The sequence below is a fragment of the Aspergillus oryzae genome, chromosome 3 (genome assembly GCF_000184455.2).
Source record: "Aspergillus oryzae RIB40 DNA, chromosome 3".
Taxonomy (NCBI): domain Eukaryota; kingdom Fungi; phylum Ascomycota; class Eurotiomycetes; order Eurotiales; family Aspergillaceae; genus Aspergillus; species Aspergillus oryzae.
Genome location: NC_036437.1, coordinates 2,315,932 through 2,330,058, shown reverse-complemented (window position 1 = coordinate 2,330,058; position 14,127 = coordinate 2,315,932). Strand labels below are relative to the sequence as shown.

Below are 14,127 nucleotides of genomic sequence, written 5' to 3'. Positions count from 1 at the left end.
GATCTTTATCTCAACGGATGGGTTTGTTTTCCTCACGAATAGCATAGATCGAAGCTTGAAGGCCACCCAAGGCTTGCCCAGTCGATCGAGTCACTGGGGTTTTATTCTCCTTTGGCGCGTGTACTGACTGCTGCAACTGATCATCCGGTGCACCTGTTTTTCGAATCATCTTGTTTACTGGGCCTGTATGTAGAAGTGTCTGTTGAGTATCGCCAAGAGGGTGGGATGACTCTAGAACAGGGTCCTCATGTCCTCCAAACCCCGGGATCTTCAAGTTTGGCAGTGCTGGTGTTTTCCTCGGGATATTGAACTTGACTTGAGTGCTGCTTGACTCTAAAAGGCTGCAATCTCAGTAGCTGCTGCCATATATTAAAAATGAGGGAAAGGAATTTGCCATACCGCTTACTTGACGTCTGCCAGGAAGTATGTGATCACCAAATATGTGAGTTTCCTTGGGCTGTACTGCAGCCTGATTCTCACGCTGGCCTGGTAGCAGATGATTCCCAAATATATGGCAGGAATGTACCGTGTATGACACGGATCTAGCTCGTGTTCGAGTGGGGGTGGGTGACATATCGGGTCTGCTTGGAATGAACGAGGCCGCTGTCCCATTAAGGCGGCTTAGTAGACTAGGACTATTTCGACTTTTTGAGACAGGTAAAGCGCTCCTTGCTTCAGTAGGACTTTTAGTTGAAGGTTCTAAGTGTGTTGGAGTTAGCCTAGGTGTGCGATGAAAACTTTGGAGTTTTGCCTCGAGTTCTGCTTTACATTCCTCCAAGCTTTCACGATGCTTGTCCGAGAGTGAGGTTGACGCCATTAGCTTACAGAGCATTTCTATATCACGTTGGAATTTGTCGCAGGCTCCATCTTCATCAGCTTGAGTAGTAGCCGAGCTTTTCTCCTCAAAGGCTGTACTCTTTAAGGGCTCTTCACATTCAGGCCTCTGGACGATAGGGGACGACGTGCTTCCGGGGGTGTTTGTTAAGCTCTGCATAAATTCTAGACCCTCCAGCTCTTGGAGCGAAGGGCTCATTATCAGGTTGTCGTCTCTCATAAAAGAGTCCTTTGTGGGTGGTGTACTGCTCAAATCAAGAAGAGATTCCTCTGGAGTTTTGAGAACGGATTCCGAAGCAGACTGATCCTTCCTTGTAGTTTTGGAGATAACGATAGTAGATTCTGCGTTTTCGCTGAGGTTGTCTTTAATGACTCGATCAGCAGTGACTTGGGCAGCGCTGAGTTGTGGCTCTGGATTCTCATGGGGCGCTATTGTCAGGGTAGTCACTGATGCTGGTTCATCATGACTGGCCACAGCTTTAGTGTTTGACAGAAGGGCCTTTTGTGTGGTAATGGGTTGTTCCATTCGGTTTTCGCGAGGTGAAGCCGTTGAAGGAGCACTAGGGAGGTTAGATTCATTCTGGGTAGTAGCAGGTGCGGTCTCTGAGACCCTCTGGAGTAATTTTCTGGCTTCTTCTAGAAAACACTCAGGAGGGCTAAGAAGCCTTGGTAAGTTGACAGTGCTGATGGATGTCAGAAAGTGGAAACTGGAATTAGCCTATGACTTACATTGGTCGTCTAGTTTTGACAACAGTAGATACTTGACTCCTTTCGTCACCTAAATTGTGGGCAATGGTTAGTCGCGTGGTATATAATTGTGCGAGTAACTACTTACTTCCTCTGTTCTTCCCAAACTGATACGGTGGCTGATTCTGCGCCTGTTTCCCGCGACCTTTCCCGTAAGGATCGCTGTTATTTATTTCTAGAGCTGGGTCTAGTGATGCCTTGCGGGCGCCAGAAGCTTGTTGTACGTGATGCCCTGGCTTAGAAGCAGAAGCACGGTTGGAAGTACCGGAAGGAAGTCTTCTCAGGATTAATTTTGTCCATCCAATATATAACTTAATGGAAACATACCTGACAGTTACAGCTCTGATATCGCCACGGCCTCTCGTGCCAGCTATACCGCCACCTCGACCTCGTGATCTAGAACCCCTAGTAGACGCTGAGAGCAAAGCTTCTGATGGTTTAGGATAGTCGTCCGTCGCCTTTAAAGACCTGCCGCTGTCATAACTGCCAGATCCGTGCAAAGCGGCTCTCAGTTGAAGACGGTGACTTTGACCATTTAGGAGCTCATCGAGATTCTCTAAATCATCAGTGTCTCCTAGCTTTTGGAACACGTCTTTCAGTTCGATCAGCAAGAGCGGTGGTAGGCGCGTGGGTGTGTGGCAATACGGTCACTTACTCTTCCACTCGGTGAGCTGTTGCCGGTTCTGCTCAGCTAAACGCTGAGCCTCTGTCCCCGGCTGATTCGACAGTCGAGTGGCTTCGATATCTTCTAAGCGGGCCTTTTTTACCTTCCTGCTATCTGTGGTAGAGATGTGTTCACGCCTGGCGGTTCCCAGATCTTCCTATTGTTGATAAATGAGATGAGTATGGGTGATATGATCGCTGCATAAACACAAGAATTCACAGATAAACTTACCATCTGGAGCCGGCTAAGACGCTCCTTTTTGTCCTGATCCATGTTTACGAACAGGTATTGACAATGCAAGCAAGAAAGTGATACAATATGTAAACAGAGGCAGATACAGATACAGAATTGAAGAAAATGAGGGGTAATAGAATCCCCAGTGAATGATTTAGGAGCAAGAGCAAGAAGCAGAGAAATGAAGTGAATGTATGTGATGAGAGACAGTGTTATCTGAGTTGCAAAGGAAAGAGGCATATAGCAAAGAACGTTATGAACATGTAGAGGAATACAAAAAATAGAAAGCGAGAGTGGGAGGGTGAAGAGGAAAAGCGAAAGGATGTTGGGGAGAAAGGAAAGAGTTGAATTGTTTTGAGCTACTGACAAAAAGTTCAATGCAAACGCAGAGTGAAACGGGAAAGAGTGAAGTCCCGTGAAGCAAAAAACATGCATACCGTTTGTTTTGGACAATATATTCCTTGTTACAATACACATTGCTTGCTTTCCCTAGTACAAGCCTTGAACGTAAAAGTACACCGTATATGCTGAATGCTGGAAACATCTATTTACACCAGCCCAAAGAAGGGTATGAACAGAAAAGTCTATTATCTTTTTGAGCGAAGACCTAGAATAAGTGTGGGAGGTCAGGCTTAGTGGTAGCCTGGCTAAGCACTGCAAGTACCTACACCGCCCTCGTCTATGATGGTAAGGATCCAGGATCAGTATTTCGTTTCAAAAGGTCCTAGTTTAGAGTCTTCAACTTACTTCTGATCATTTTCGCAATTGCTTGCAGTAGGCTAACACCCATGACGGTTATCCCAAAGACAATGCACAAATATGCGGGGATCTTGGCCTTTCGAGAGGCATTGCTTAGCTTGATATAGCACAGAGGAGGAAAGATGTATGCAAGAGCGGCGGCACTTGTTGCCCCGATGAGTTCGAATACCGCTCCAAGGTCGCAGGTAATCAAAGCCATGGTCATGGCTGACACAACCAGCGCCGACGTGAAAATAATATGCCGATTCATGTTGAAGGGCTCATCCGAAAAGTAATAGGTTGTCATGACTTCACGGCATACAAAAGCCTCCAATGGCAAAGTCGTGAGCATGTTCAAGCCAAGGCAACTTCTAACGTCAGCTCACCTGGAAATTTGCTAGGCTTATGTAGTGCTATACTTACAACCGTGCTACATTGACGATAATATTATCAGATGGGAAGTTATTGAGCACGTTTCCTTGAGTTTGGGAACCAAAGAAAAGAAACCCCGAGATGCCCATAGTCAGGCACATCGCGAGTGACACTCCGGTGGAGTAGTGGGTCACCCTCGCAAAGCGATCCAAAGTCGGCTTCTTCAGAGAACCATATATGAGGAGGCTGTTGTGGTCTTTGGTACAGTCAGTCTTTAAGCGGGATTCGATAGACTTATAACTACATACGGCAGACAAATGCTATGAAAAATTAGTAAAGAGATTGATGCTTCAGGCATCATACGCTGTTTGAGACCTACCGAAAGATATCACTCCAACAGCCTGGAAGAAGCCGGAATTAACAATCATCAGGCTTTTCACTTCTCCTCGGGATTCCGAGGGGACACGGAACCCCTGTGTTAGCACAGCGACCAGAATGACCACCATACTCAGTAACGCTAAAGTAGACGCTTTGGCCAGCTGTATGATTGTCAGATTTAGCTATTGCAACTCCGAGAAGAACATACCTTGGCAATATCCCGATATAGTGACAATGGGTAAGAAATACCCAGGACAAGAAGGACTATTACTGCTCGTCTGTCGGTAAGAAGCCACAGAAACGACATATCTCGAAGTGAAGGGAACAATGAGCCGAGCACGTGCGGAATGGTGTCGCCAACAATGATACAGAATGCAATCATGCCGCCGAAAGCAAATGCCCACTGAGCAATGGATATAGCAATGAGGCCACTTTTCCCGAAACAGTGCTGCATAGTTGCCTGGTATGAATCCGCGCCGCTCAATTTGGAGTTGATCACTATCAATCGAATGGTCCAGTCTACTGCGACTGTAAGCGCAACCAAAAGTGTTAAGCCCATCAGCATTCCTGCCTGCCGCAGTGCATAAGGCTGCCCGATGATACCAGCTCCTATGATACTGTTCGCCATATTCATGAAGGCCATTCGCATTCCACTCCTCGGCCTTGCATTCTCAAGGTGCTCTTCGGGGAAAAAGTCGTCGGATGTTGCAAGAGTGACACTCGGCGCTTCTATATCTGTCAGAAGGGGGACCGTCTGCCCTGTGGCACTCCTTCCTGACCGAGTATTGTCCCCGCGGGCGTAGTCTTCCCCCTCTAGCCACGAGTCTCCCGAGTGTCGAGGATAGCCATTCGATCGATGCTCGTCGTCTGTGTCGTCGTCCAGGTCAAATCTAACGCGATTTAAGGTGCGGGGAGCCCGCCGTTGGCCTTCGGCCACCGGTTGAGCGAACGAGGACTGTCGCTGGTGCTGTGTTTCATCGGATAAGGTGGGAGGAGAGATCGGGGAATGGGGAGTTGTATCAAAAGGGGTTAACGCATCGCGCTCCTCACTGGGGGACTCTGGAAGTAAGGACTGAGACTCCAGCCTGTCAATTCCATTCTGGTCAGCCAGGAGCAGGTCTTGAGCTTCATCCCTGGGCATTGCTGCTTGCGAGACTTCTTGTCATCATATATTCACATGGATGATGCTTTGGGACAGGTAATCATGCGAGCTTCACGTGAGATCCTTATCGATAAGCAACGTTACTTAGTGCCACTTATTTATAGCCGCTACCCAATCAACGTGATTCTCCAAGGGTCAATAGACCGTCAATAGACAATAGAATAAGTTAAGATTACTTGGTATTTCCTGCATATGCGAATTAAATTGTTACATTCTGCTTGAATTTGATGGAAGTAGCTACGAGGTTAGTCTTTCTCTCCTTCTTCTTTTCTCGTATTATTGTATCCTAGTGCTTTCCTTTCGGAATGTAATAAAATACTGTTGTGGAATTTAGTAAGTGCCGTTAAAGTATAGTTCAAGCTAGTAGATCCCGCCAACAGACTACGCAGGCTTTATTTATACAATTTGCATTACTACCATGTCAGGTGTTTCCACCTCAGGAATCTAGTCTTAAGGTAGTAACCTACACGCTACCATTTCAGTAATGCATGGCTACGTTCCGACAATGGGGGTTACAGACCACACTAGAAGGGGCGCCTAAAATGGCATACACGGTCGACTTGGAGTCGAATACCTTCAATTCTCCCAAACTTGACTTATATCTTACCCTGCGTGCCTCAGTCGAAATACTCATCCCTGTAGGTGCTACAGGACTGCGATCCGTTGAGAATCTCAAGAACGCACTCAATTCTGGTGCAATATGGGTGGACCAGCTGCCTGAGCTCAGACTGAATATTCATGTCAGCGCCGAATCGGATTTGGGCCTTCCATTGACAATCCTTACCTCTCAAATGGGGGACGCACTATGCAATTCTCAGGTATGTCCAGAATGAAATTTGATGCGATGAGCGAATATTCATCTAACAACTTACATAGTGTTGGTTGGAACTAGGTCTTGGGGTCCTCTTTAGAAGCTGTGACCATTGGACCGAAAAAACCACTACGACTTTTCGTTTATCGTTCGGATTGCGCAGAAGGCCTGGAGGGCCCGTAACAGCCGAAATATCAAAGCGACCAGCCCTGGTCGAGTCGCTCGCCAATGCAGTTCCTCCTTTATATGCTCCAGCTTTTCATATATCTACAATTAGTATCTCGATGATATATAGTCGTGGCAATCAACCCCTGCGATGTATAACTTCATTCACAGCGCCTGAGAATAGCGGAGTCACGCCGCGCATGGAAAGACCTTATCGCGCCGACGAAGTTGTTGGACATTCCAAAGGTTCTACCCCTGGAAGTATTCTACTGGCCAACGATACCTGCCAAGTCTCAGAGTTCATATCCTTGTTCAACCTCGGATTCAGCACACTTGTGCGCGACAACCCACCCAGCATTTACAAATATCCCATACTGGAGAAGAGCAAGCTACAGTCTCTTTCTCGAATCGCTCCTTCAGTATTCAGTCTTAGATATCGCGAAGTGAGTAACCGATTATCTCCAAGTACCCGGCCATATAGATCTGACTCGGTTCATTGATAGGCCATGAATGAACGATCGCAATTGATACCCCTGATTGCCAAATCTATGTGTTCTATCCTAAAGTCTACACGAAACAAATCGCTACAAGATAAAGCTGCTGCCCTTGAAGCATCACAACGCTGTCAGCTTGAGGACTTATCTACTATTCCTGATGTAATGGACCCGAAAACTATAATAATGACATCCCTCTGGTGCATTGCCCAAAAGAAACTCTATAAACCAGAAGCTTCACGAAGGCTAAGCTCATTATGGCCTATGTCTAGGCCATGCAGCGAAACGCTGCGTCAGATAAACACCGTAACCAAGGAAAACATCGAAGAGAATGTCCAATTTCACGACGACTGGGACATCAATGAAACAGAAACATCAGACTGCTATCTAGGCACCAACGGAGATATTGAATCATACAGACCAGATGAAACAAGCATTTTATTGTCTCAGGGGGAAAATACATCGGTTTACTCTGATATAATGGAAAGCCAAAGTGACAATTTTGATTGCTTGGAGTATAGTCATACAACACCAAATACCTCCTGGGAAACCGATCACGGCAGACAATGTGTATCAACAGGCGACTCATTATACGTAGATCTGCTGAGCGAGGAAATGCTTGTGTGGGATCAATCCGATGATTACTTATCGACTTCAATGCCTATATCATGTATATCGTCTGTCTTTGAAGTAGAAGGATCTTATGGTAGAGAGAGTGATGATATGTTCTGCGATTAATTGTGAAGACATCCTAGCTTTGGTCTAGTAGTATAAGGTTTATCTTAATATATTGCACGGAGAGTCTACCCGAGCTATTACAGACTGTAGAAGATAGCCAAAATTGGAAGTTTAAGAGACGCGAGGCAAGGTAATCATTATTTACAATAATGCGTGATTTATATACTAGAAGGGAAAGAGCAAGAAAGCAACCAGCAACCCGAGGACCGTTAGCTTATGATCCACATGTTGTTAGCAACATCTGTATACCGTGGACATATCCACGTCATGCGAGTGAAGTCGTACATATGGCATTGCCCGGCTCAGGCATGGAACGGTCATGGTGAAACACACGTGGCATTAAAAATCAATAGAAAGGGCCATATGTGTGCGAAAACAAGACCAGTATCCCTTAAAGATTGAACGCCAGGGGCTGGCCGATAAGTATCAAGTGGGTGGGACATCAGATATAGCAAATATAAAGCAATTGCTCTATTAAGGCACAATAACCCTCAAAACTTGCGCTCTTTATTCCGTGTAAATGCATTGATCTTTGTGAAAATCCCGTAAATCTCTTTCTCGGGCAGCAAGTTGTCATAAGTCGTGATGATTAACAGGTTCGGGTAACTAAGATGCCTGTCAAAATGTGGAACGCAACATATAGGGCTCCGGATTCCTGTGGCTACCGGTGGGTTTCCACAGTTTGGCACCAGACTCCTTAGCCACCTGGTCGAGTTTGGTTGCATCGAACGCTCCGATAAACCTTTCATCTAGAGCTCTAGATTTTGGCCAGGAATAACTTAAATATTCGTCAAGAACATCGCGCAAGTTCCAACCTTGGACCTTTCGGAAGCAGGCCACTACGCAGCCAGTACGATGCTATAGATAATCAATTAGAGCAGATACATAACGCAAAGAATCCTACACATACCTTTCCCTTGTTGCAATGAATAAGGATCGGATGATTGGCCTTGTTAAGAAGAATTTCGAGGATACCATTGATTACATGATCAGGGGTCTTCTCTTCCGGATCCTTGTTTGCTTGAACGATAATGCGAAAGTGCGCGATCCCATTCTCACGAAGAAAACTCATATGACTCACGCTGTACGGTTCTTCGACGAGGGTGCTATGTTGCATGTTAACACATAGTCCGCGCGACGTATGGAAAAGCCACTGACATTATAGTCTTTAGACCCAGGTTCTCGAGCGCGGGAAGATTCCAAGGGCTGGGAAACGCGCTGCGATAGATTCCTTCCACCACCTCCCCAAAGTTCGGGGGTAGCTCAGAGTACATTGGCTCAGATTCTGCCAATGAACCTTTAAGGTGTGCTCTTTCTGTCACAAAACCTGACGTACGTCAGCTTGAAAGCAATGCAGAAAGTGGGTATCGCTAGAGTGAACCATTGTTGTCTTAGTAGGAAGATGCTCACCATTTTGACCGACAAGAGAACTGCTGGAGGATTTCTGCGCCAAGGGAATAACCATGGCCATGTTAGCCATGTTTATAGAGTAACACGGCAGGTCGCTGTATGCCACGGGGGCCTTCGAATATAGAAGGGGTTGATGTCCCCGGGCGCAGGAACCAGCACGCAAGGACAGTAAACAAGACCCTTTAGTGTTCCAACCAATTTCAACCGGAGGAAAGGCCTATTCCCAGCCTAGAAAGTGCTGAGAAGTCGTCCAGCTAAAAATGATGGGGTGGTCTATAAAACTTGAGAGAGACTTGAAGAAGTCTGTCTCGAGAGTTTCAGACAGACGAAAATCTTTGAGAGACAAACATTTTCACGAGTTTATAGTCGATAGAGCTGTTAGGCTAGGACGAGCAAGGAATAAGGGAATTTTTGAGACAACAATCCAACAGTCTGGGGGAGTGGAGAAAGAAACAAGACTGTTGCACTTTTGCAGCTTCGGGGCGGTGAGCTGATGCAAAAAAGGAGCAGAAAAGTTGCACTTGTAGACCTTCGCCGTCAAAAGTCCACTACCAGGAAGCGACCGGCTTTTAAAAAAAAAAGGAACAAATGGTCCCCAGTTCTGCAAAAATAATAATAATGGGCGACTGATTTATTGATGGACAAAGCGGTATGACCATACACTTCCGTGACCGGAAGCTTTAAGAACAAAGAGCGACCGCAGGGTCTCTTGCTGTACTCTTAATTCCGAAGCAACGCCGCGAAGTAGAGTGGTCATTAGTCTAAGTTTTTCTTTTCGCTTGTTTCGTGCTCAATAGGCGGCTCCAGGTCCAGTTGCAGCCCTGAAAGCCCTCTCGAACCATGGTTGGGACCTTGGGCCTTTTCGGGGAGATCCGGGGATCCGTAAAGTAACGACAAATTCCAGACTCATCTATCTATCATGATCATCACAGCAAAGCAAGCATTGTTAGACCCGAAGTCCGGGTCTATCAGGCTATCAAAAAAAGTTCAAAGTCAAGTTTGAATAGAGCACTGTCATTGGAAAAGATAAGGACCGAGCTACGATGTTCCTTCGCCAAGCCCAAACATCCTAACTGAGTTGTTCCAGGCACTAGAACGCGCGGTATTAGCAATCTATAAATGGGAGGCCATCTGATTCGGGGAAATACTCACGCTTCGCAAACTTCCTCAACAGTGATACCCTTCACCATCGCAATGACGTGAGCGACATGGGCGATAGCAATAGGCTCGTTGCGACCCTTAACCATACAACCCTTTTGCCATTTCTCCTTTTTGACAGCCTTTGGTAGCGTCGGTGCACCTTCTAGATATTTGGAGGATGCATGAGACGGGCGGATTTCGCACTATAAAATAGCAGCGTTAACAATGAAGTCCAGACAAATAGTAGGAAACAAGCTATTTGCTTACCCACGGGCCATCCGTTTCTATTTGAAGTCGTTCCAGAGGTAAAGCCTTCACCACCTCCAGGTTCTCCTCCGTCTTTAAACTGCAACCGTTGACGCCAACATCTAAACCGAGGGCCACCATGCGTTTCATCTCCTCCATAGTCCCGGTAAAACTGTGAACGAGACCCTTCTTAGGAAGTTTCTCGAGCCTGGGTGCCAGTAACCGCTCAAAGTCCTCGCTAGCAGCTCGGGAATGGAGGAAGAGAGGTAGTTGTATCTCTACCGCGAGATCCAACTGAGCTTCGAAATACTTCAATTGAGGTTCTTTTGCGCTTAGGAACAACCGATCATAATCGAGACCTATTTCACCGAACGCAACTGCGTATCCAGATTTCTTTGACTCTAGTGCAAGGGATCTCAGTTCGTCAAGCATTTTCGACGGACCACCCGAAAATTCATCGAAGAGCTTCGCCTGACAGGGATGAACACCGACTGTGGCATAGCAAAATCCAGCTATTCAAGGACTTGTCAGTTTAAACCAGGCATCATTGAAATTGGATGGGCTGTAAAAGTTGAGGAGGGGAGGAAAAGAGAAAGAAAGAAAAGGGAGCCGGGAGAAGGAGGAAAAAAAGGATATAGAAAGCAGTATTACATACGATAATTCTGGGCAATTTCGATAGCACGCCGGGACTCTTCCACATCAGAACCTGTAACCATGAACTTTTCGCAGCCTACTTCGCGAGCACGCTGGATGATGTCGTCCAAGTCACTTTCATGAACCTGTTTTCCGTGGTACTCTCCCCTGAAAACAGGATCACTAAAATTGATCCCAATCTGGTTATACGAAGGTTTCCCCTTATCAGCTACCCATACAATGATATATGAAAGACCAAGAAAACTCACGTCGACATATCTTAAGGGTTTACTGGTGTCACCCATCTTGGCTGCAGGTAAATATTTGGTTGAGCCTGTAGAGAATGCTTTTCTGCTGAGAATAGAACAGCGAGAAGATTGTGACAGAAAATGTTTACTGTAAAGTACTGTGTCTCAGGTGAGTTATAGGTACAGAAACCGACAATCTACCCAGCCCTGACTGAGGCAGAACACTTGTAGATATTGGGCAGTGTGAAACATACCTCCACTATGCTGCTGGCCAAAACGAGGCAAGGAAAAAGCGGCGCAGGTTCCTTTGGATCTTACACAACTCGAAATAGGTGTATTACTATTCCCAAGTATCCTGGAAAAGTTTTCTACGCCAAACGCCACACGCATCTGAAAACAACGATACCTTTTCCCCGTTGCCTTCACAGCTTCTTTATTGAAAGCGTCCCCGTACCTATCGATATCCGCGAGACAATTTCGGTGCTGGACCTCTTGGCAACAGCCCGTCATCAGCCACACATATGCTGCGCCTCAGTGGCTAGTGACTGTGCTGAGTCATTTGGTCACAACGCGGAGAAGTGTCCGAATCAATGACTGATCTCGGTGCTCCTCCGATTCTCTCGTTAATTCATTGTTCCTCATTGGATTACGTTACCTTTCTTTGTTAGTTACTATTACAGGGAACATGAAAATACCAACTCATTGCGATGTGTTGTCTTCATAGGAGACTGACAGCGCAAATTCCTATGCCATTTGTACATGTTTGGGCTACAATGGAGCTTTTCTGCGCCAGTATACATCCACGAAGCTGTATTGCGTGCTGAGAAGGTCGGGCTCTTCTAACCCGGGCGTTCGGGACGATGGCCGTTGTGGAGCCTTTCAATTGTTACGTTCTCCGCATTTCTGCGATGGATCTGCGGAGGTGCTCTGTTTCCGCTGATTCTACGCCATCGATAACAATGCAATTTAATCTCTACTTCGGCATTTCCCCGTTTTATCGAGGCTCCAACTCTATATACTTATATGCGAGCACTGCGCCAAGGTGGCTTCTATCATCTCATCATTAAATCACCTTTTTTCTGCCATTGTGAAGAATCGAATCGTCGGCATTCATTAGTAGTTCAACCTACACATTCTTTCTAAAATGGTAGACAAGAAACTTCTGTCTGTCCGGCAAATCTCAGAGCACAATGCAGTGCGAGATTGTTGGATCGTTGTCGACAATCAGGTGTGGGATGTGACAGAATTCTTGGAAGAACATCCTGGAGGATCTTCGAGTGAGGCATACATCCATACTCAAACGCTACAGATATTGACACAGCCGCTTTAATTATGCAGTTATCCTGAAATATGCAGGTCGCGATGCCACCAAGGCTTATTCGGAAGTCCATGCTCCAAGCGTTCTGTCAGCGAACTTGTCCCAAGAAAAACATATGGGTGTGCTGGACGAGTCCACGATCGATGATGAATGGGTCAAGCAGCCACCTACTGAGAACCCCAAAGTAGTCCTTGACCATGAGAAGCCGCCATTACATACCTTGATCAATTCGCACGATTTTGAGCTCGTGGCGTCAAAGACTGCCAGTAAGAAAACATGGGCGTTTTACTCCAGCGCTGCAACGGATCTTATTACCCGGGACGCCAATAAGTCTTGCTTCGACCGAATCTGGTTTCGGCCAAGGGTGCTGAAGAATGTGCGATCTGTAGATACGAAGACTAAAATTCTCGGAATCGACAGTAGCTTGCCATTATTCGTGAGTCCTGCAGCAATGGCGAAGCTCATTCATCCCGATGGCGAGTGTGCTATTGCTAGAGCTTGTGGAAACCACGGAATTATGCAGGGAGTGAGCTCAGAGAACTTTTCTATTCATTATTTGCCGTCTAATAAGTTTATCAGATCTCCAATAACTCCTCGTACACAATGGAAGAACTTAGAGACACCGCACCTTCGGCGAGCTTCTTTTTCCAATTATATGTCAACCGAGATCGTGAAAAATCAGCCGCGCTTCTCCGTCAATGCTCAGCAAATCCTAACGTGAAGGCCATCTTCGTGACGGTTGATGCAGCTTGGCCGGGTAAAAGAGAAGCAGACGAACGTGTCAAGGCTGATGAAGGCTTATCCGTACCGATGGCCCCATCGAAAGCAAAGAACGACAACAAGGGAGGTGGGCTGGGACGTGTGATGGCCGGTTTCATCGACCCTGGATTGACCTGGGAGGACTTGGTGTGGGTACGACAGCATACGCATCTTCCTGTTTGTCTAAAAGGCGTGATGTCTGCAGACGATGCCATGTTGGCCATGGAAGCCGGCCTCGACGGTATTCTACTTAGCAACCATGGGGGGCGGAACCTTGACACTAGCCCTCCATCGATCATTACACTTCTCGAACTACAGAAGCGCTGTCCTGAAATTTTTGACAAGATGGAGATATACGTGGATAGTGGAATCAGACGCGGGACCGACATCTTGAAAGCTATCTGCTTAGGCGCGACTGCAGTGGGCATGGGGCGCAGTATGCTATTCGCTACTAACTATGGCCAGGAGGGTGTCGAGCACCTGATAGATAGTAAGTGACGAGTCTCTTCCCCTTTACACTTCGTTTTTTATTCGTTGCTTACCATACCTCAGTCATGAAAGACGAGTTAGAAACAGCTATGCGCAACATCGGAATTACCACACTAGACGAAGCTGGTCCACATCTAGTCCACACGGCTGACATTGACCATCTGGTTCCCGAATCCCGTCAGCACCCATATGCACGAAAAGTTGCCAAAGGGCGACGTTCGTTGCACCTCTCCAAGCTCTGAACAGCTGTGAAATACTCACAGAGCTGCATAGACCCACTAAAAAAAATATGAAAAGCTTATTTTCGAGTGCTTTGATCAGCGAGGGGTACACGATTGTTGGATTAGATACCTAGTCACGCTCATGCATTGGTCTCCTGTTGGCCTATGATATTCGCTTGATTGCGGTCTGTAGGTTTTATATGATGCAGATATACCCAAGCGGTCCGTGGGTTAGTGTAGATTATGGCTATCAAGATCATTAAAGTGTAATCGTAGTCGGAGTTTCAATAATTCAGCGGTGACATATCGAAAGCATGCGCGGGATG

General features: G+C 46.5%; 6 protein-coding genes across 6 annotated transcripts; 2 read left to right on the top strand and 4 right to left on the bottom strand.

Moving 5' to 3' along the window:
- Positions 1–10: 10 nt before the first annotated feature.
- Positions 11–2,956, bottom strand: AO090023000889 (uncharacterized protein; the record flags this gene model as incomplete). Its single annotated transcript, XM_023235813.1, has 7 exons — positions 11–183; positions 826–1,517; positions 1,564–1,612; positions 1,670–1,857; positions 1,909–2,173; positions 2,237–2,402; positions 2,477–2,956. 7 exons carry the CDS (start codon positions 2,954–2,956, stop codon positions 11–13), a joined length of 2,013 nt encoding a protein of 670 aa, XP_023090797.1.
- Positions 2,957–3,203: 247 nt separating this feature from the next.
- Positions 3,204–5,108, bottom strand: AO090023000888 (putative amino acid transporter; the record flags this gene model as incomplete). Its single annotated transcript, XM_023235812.1, has 4 exons — positions 3,204–3,585; positions 3,641–3,835; positions 3,953–4,128; positions 4,176–5,108. 4 exons carry the CDS (start codon positions 5,106–5,108, stop codon positions 3,204–3,206), a joined length of 1,686 nt encoding a protein of 561 aa, XP_023090796.1.
- Positions 5,109–5,934: 826 nt separating this feature from the next.
- On the top strand, positions 5,935–6,964 carry AO090023000887 (uncharacterized protein; the record flags this gene model as incomplete). Its single annotated transcript, XM_023235811.1, has 4 exons — positions 5,935–5,947; positions 6,277–6,548; positions 6,703–6,729; positions 6,872–6,964. 4 exons carry the CDS (start codon positions 5,935–5,937, stop codon positions 6,962–6,964), a joined length of 405 nt encoding a protein of 134 aa, XP_023090795.1.
- A 991-nt stretch (positions 6,965–7,955) lies between these two features.
- On the bottom strand, positions 7,956–8,750 carry yphA (tyrosine phosphatase family protein; the record flags this gene model as incomplete). Its single annotated transcript, XM_023235810.1, has 3 exons — positions 7,956–8,195; positions 8,248–8,349; positions 8,748–8,750. The coding sequence occupies 3 exons, from the start codon at positions 8,748–8,750 to the stop codon at positions 7,956–7,958; spliced, it is 345 nt and encodes a 114-aa protein (XP_023090794.1).
- A 1,035-nt stretch (positions 8,751–9,785) lies between these two features.
- On the bottom strand, positions 9,786–11,071 carry AO090023000885 (3'-5'-exodeoxyribonuclease; the record flags this gene model as incomplete). The annotated part of the gene is made up of 5 exons (XM_001821332.1): positions 9,786–9,837; positions 9,900–10,090; positions 10,155–10,645; positions 10,789–10,966; positions 11,036–11,071. 5 exons carry the CDS (start codon positions 11,069–11,071, stop codon positions 9,786–9,788), a joined length of 948 nt encoding a protein of 315 aa, XP_001821384.1.
- Positions 11,072–12,158: 1,087 nt separating this feature from the next.
- AO090023000884 (FMN-dependent alpha-hydroxy acid dehydrogenase) lies at positions 12,159–13,822 on the top strand (the record flags this gene model as incomplete). The annotated part of the gene is made up of 4 exons (XM_001821331.3): positions 12,159–12,291; positions 12,353–12,858; positions 12,912–13,581; positions 13,644–13,822. 4 exons carry the CDS (start codon positions 12,159–12,161, stop codon positions 13,820–13,822), a joined length of 1,488 nt encoding a protein of 495 aa, XP_001821383.1.
- Positions 13,823–14,127: the final 305 nt, after the last annotated feature.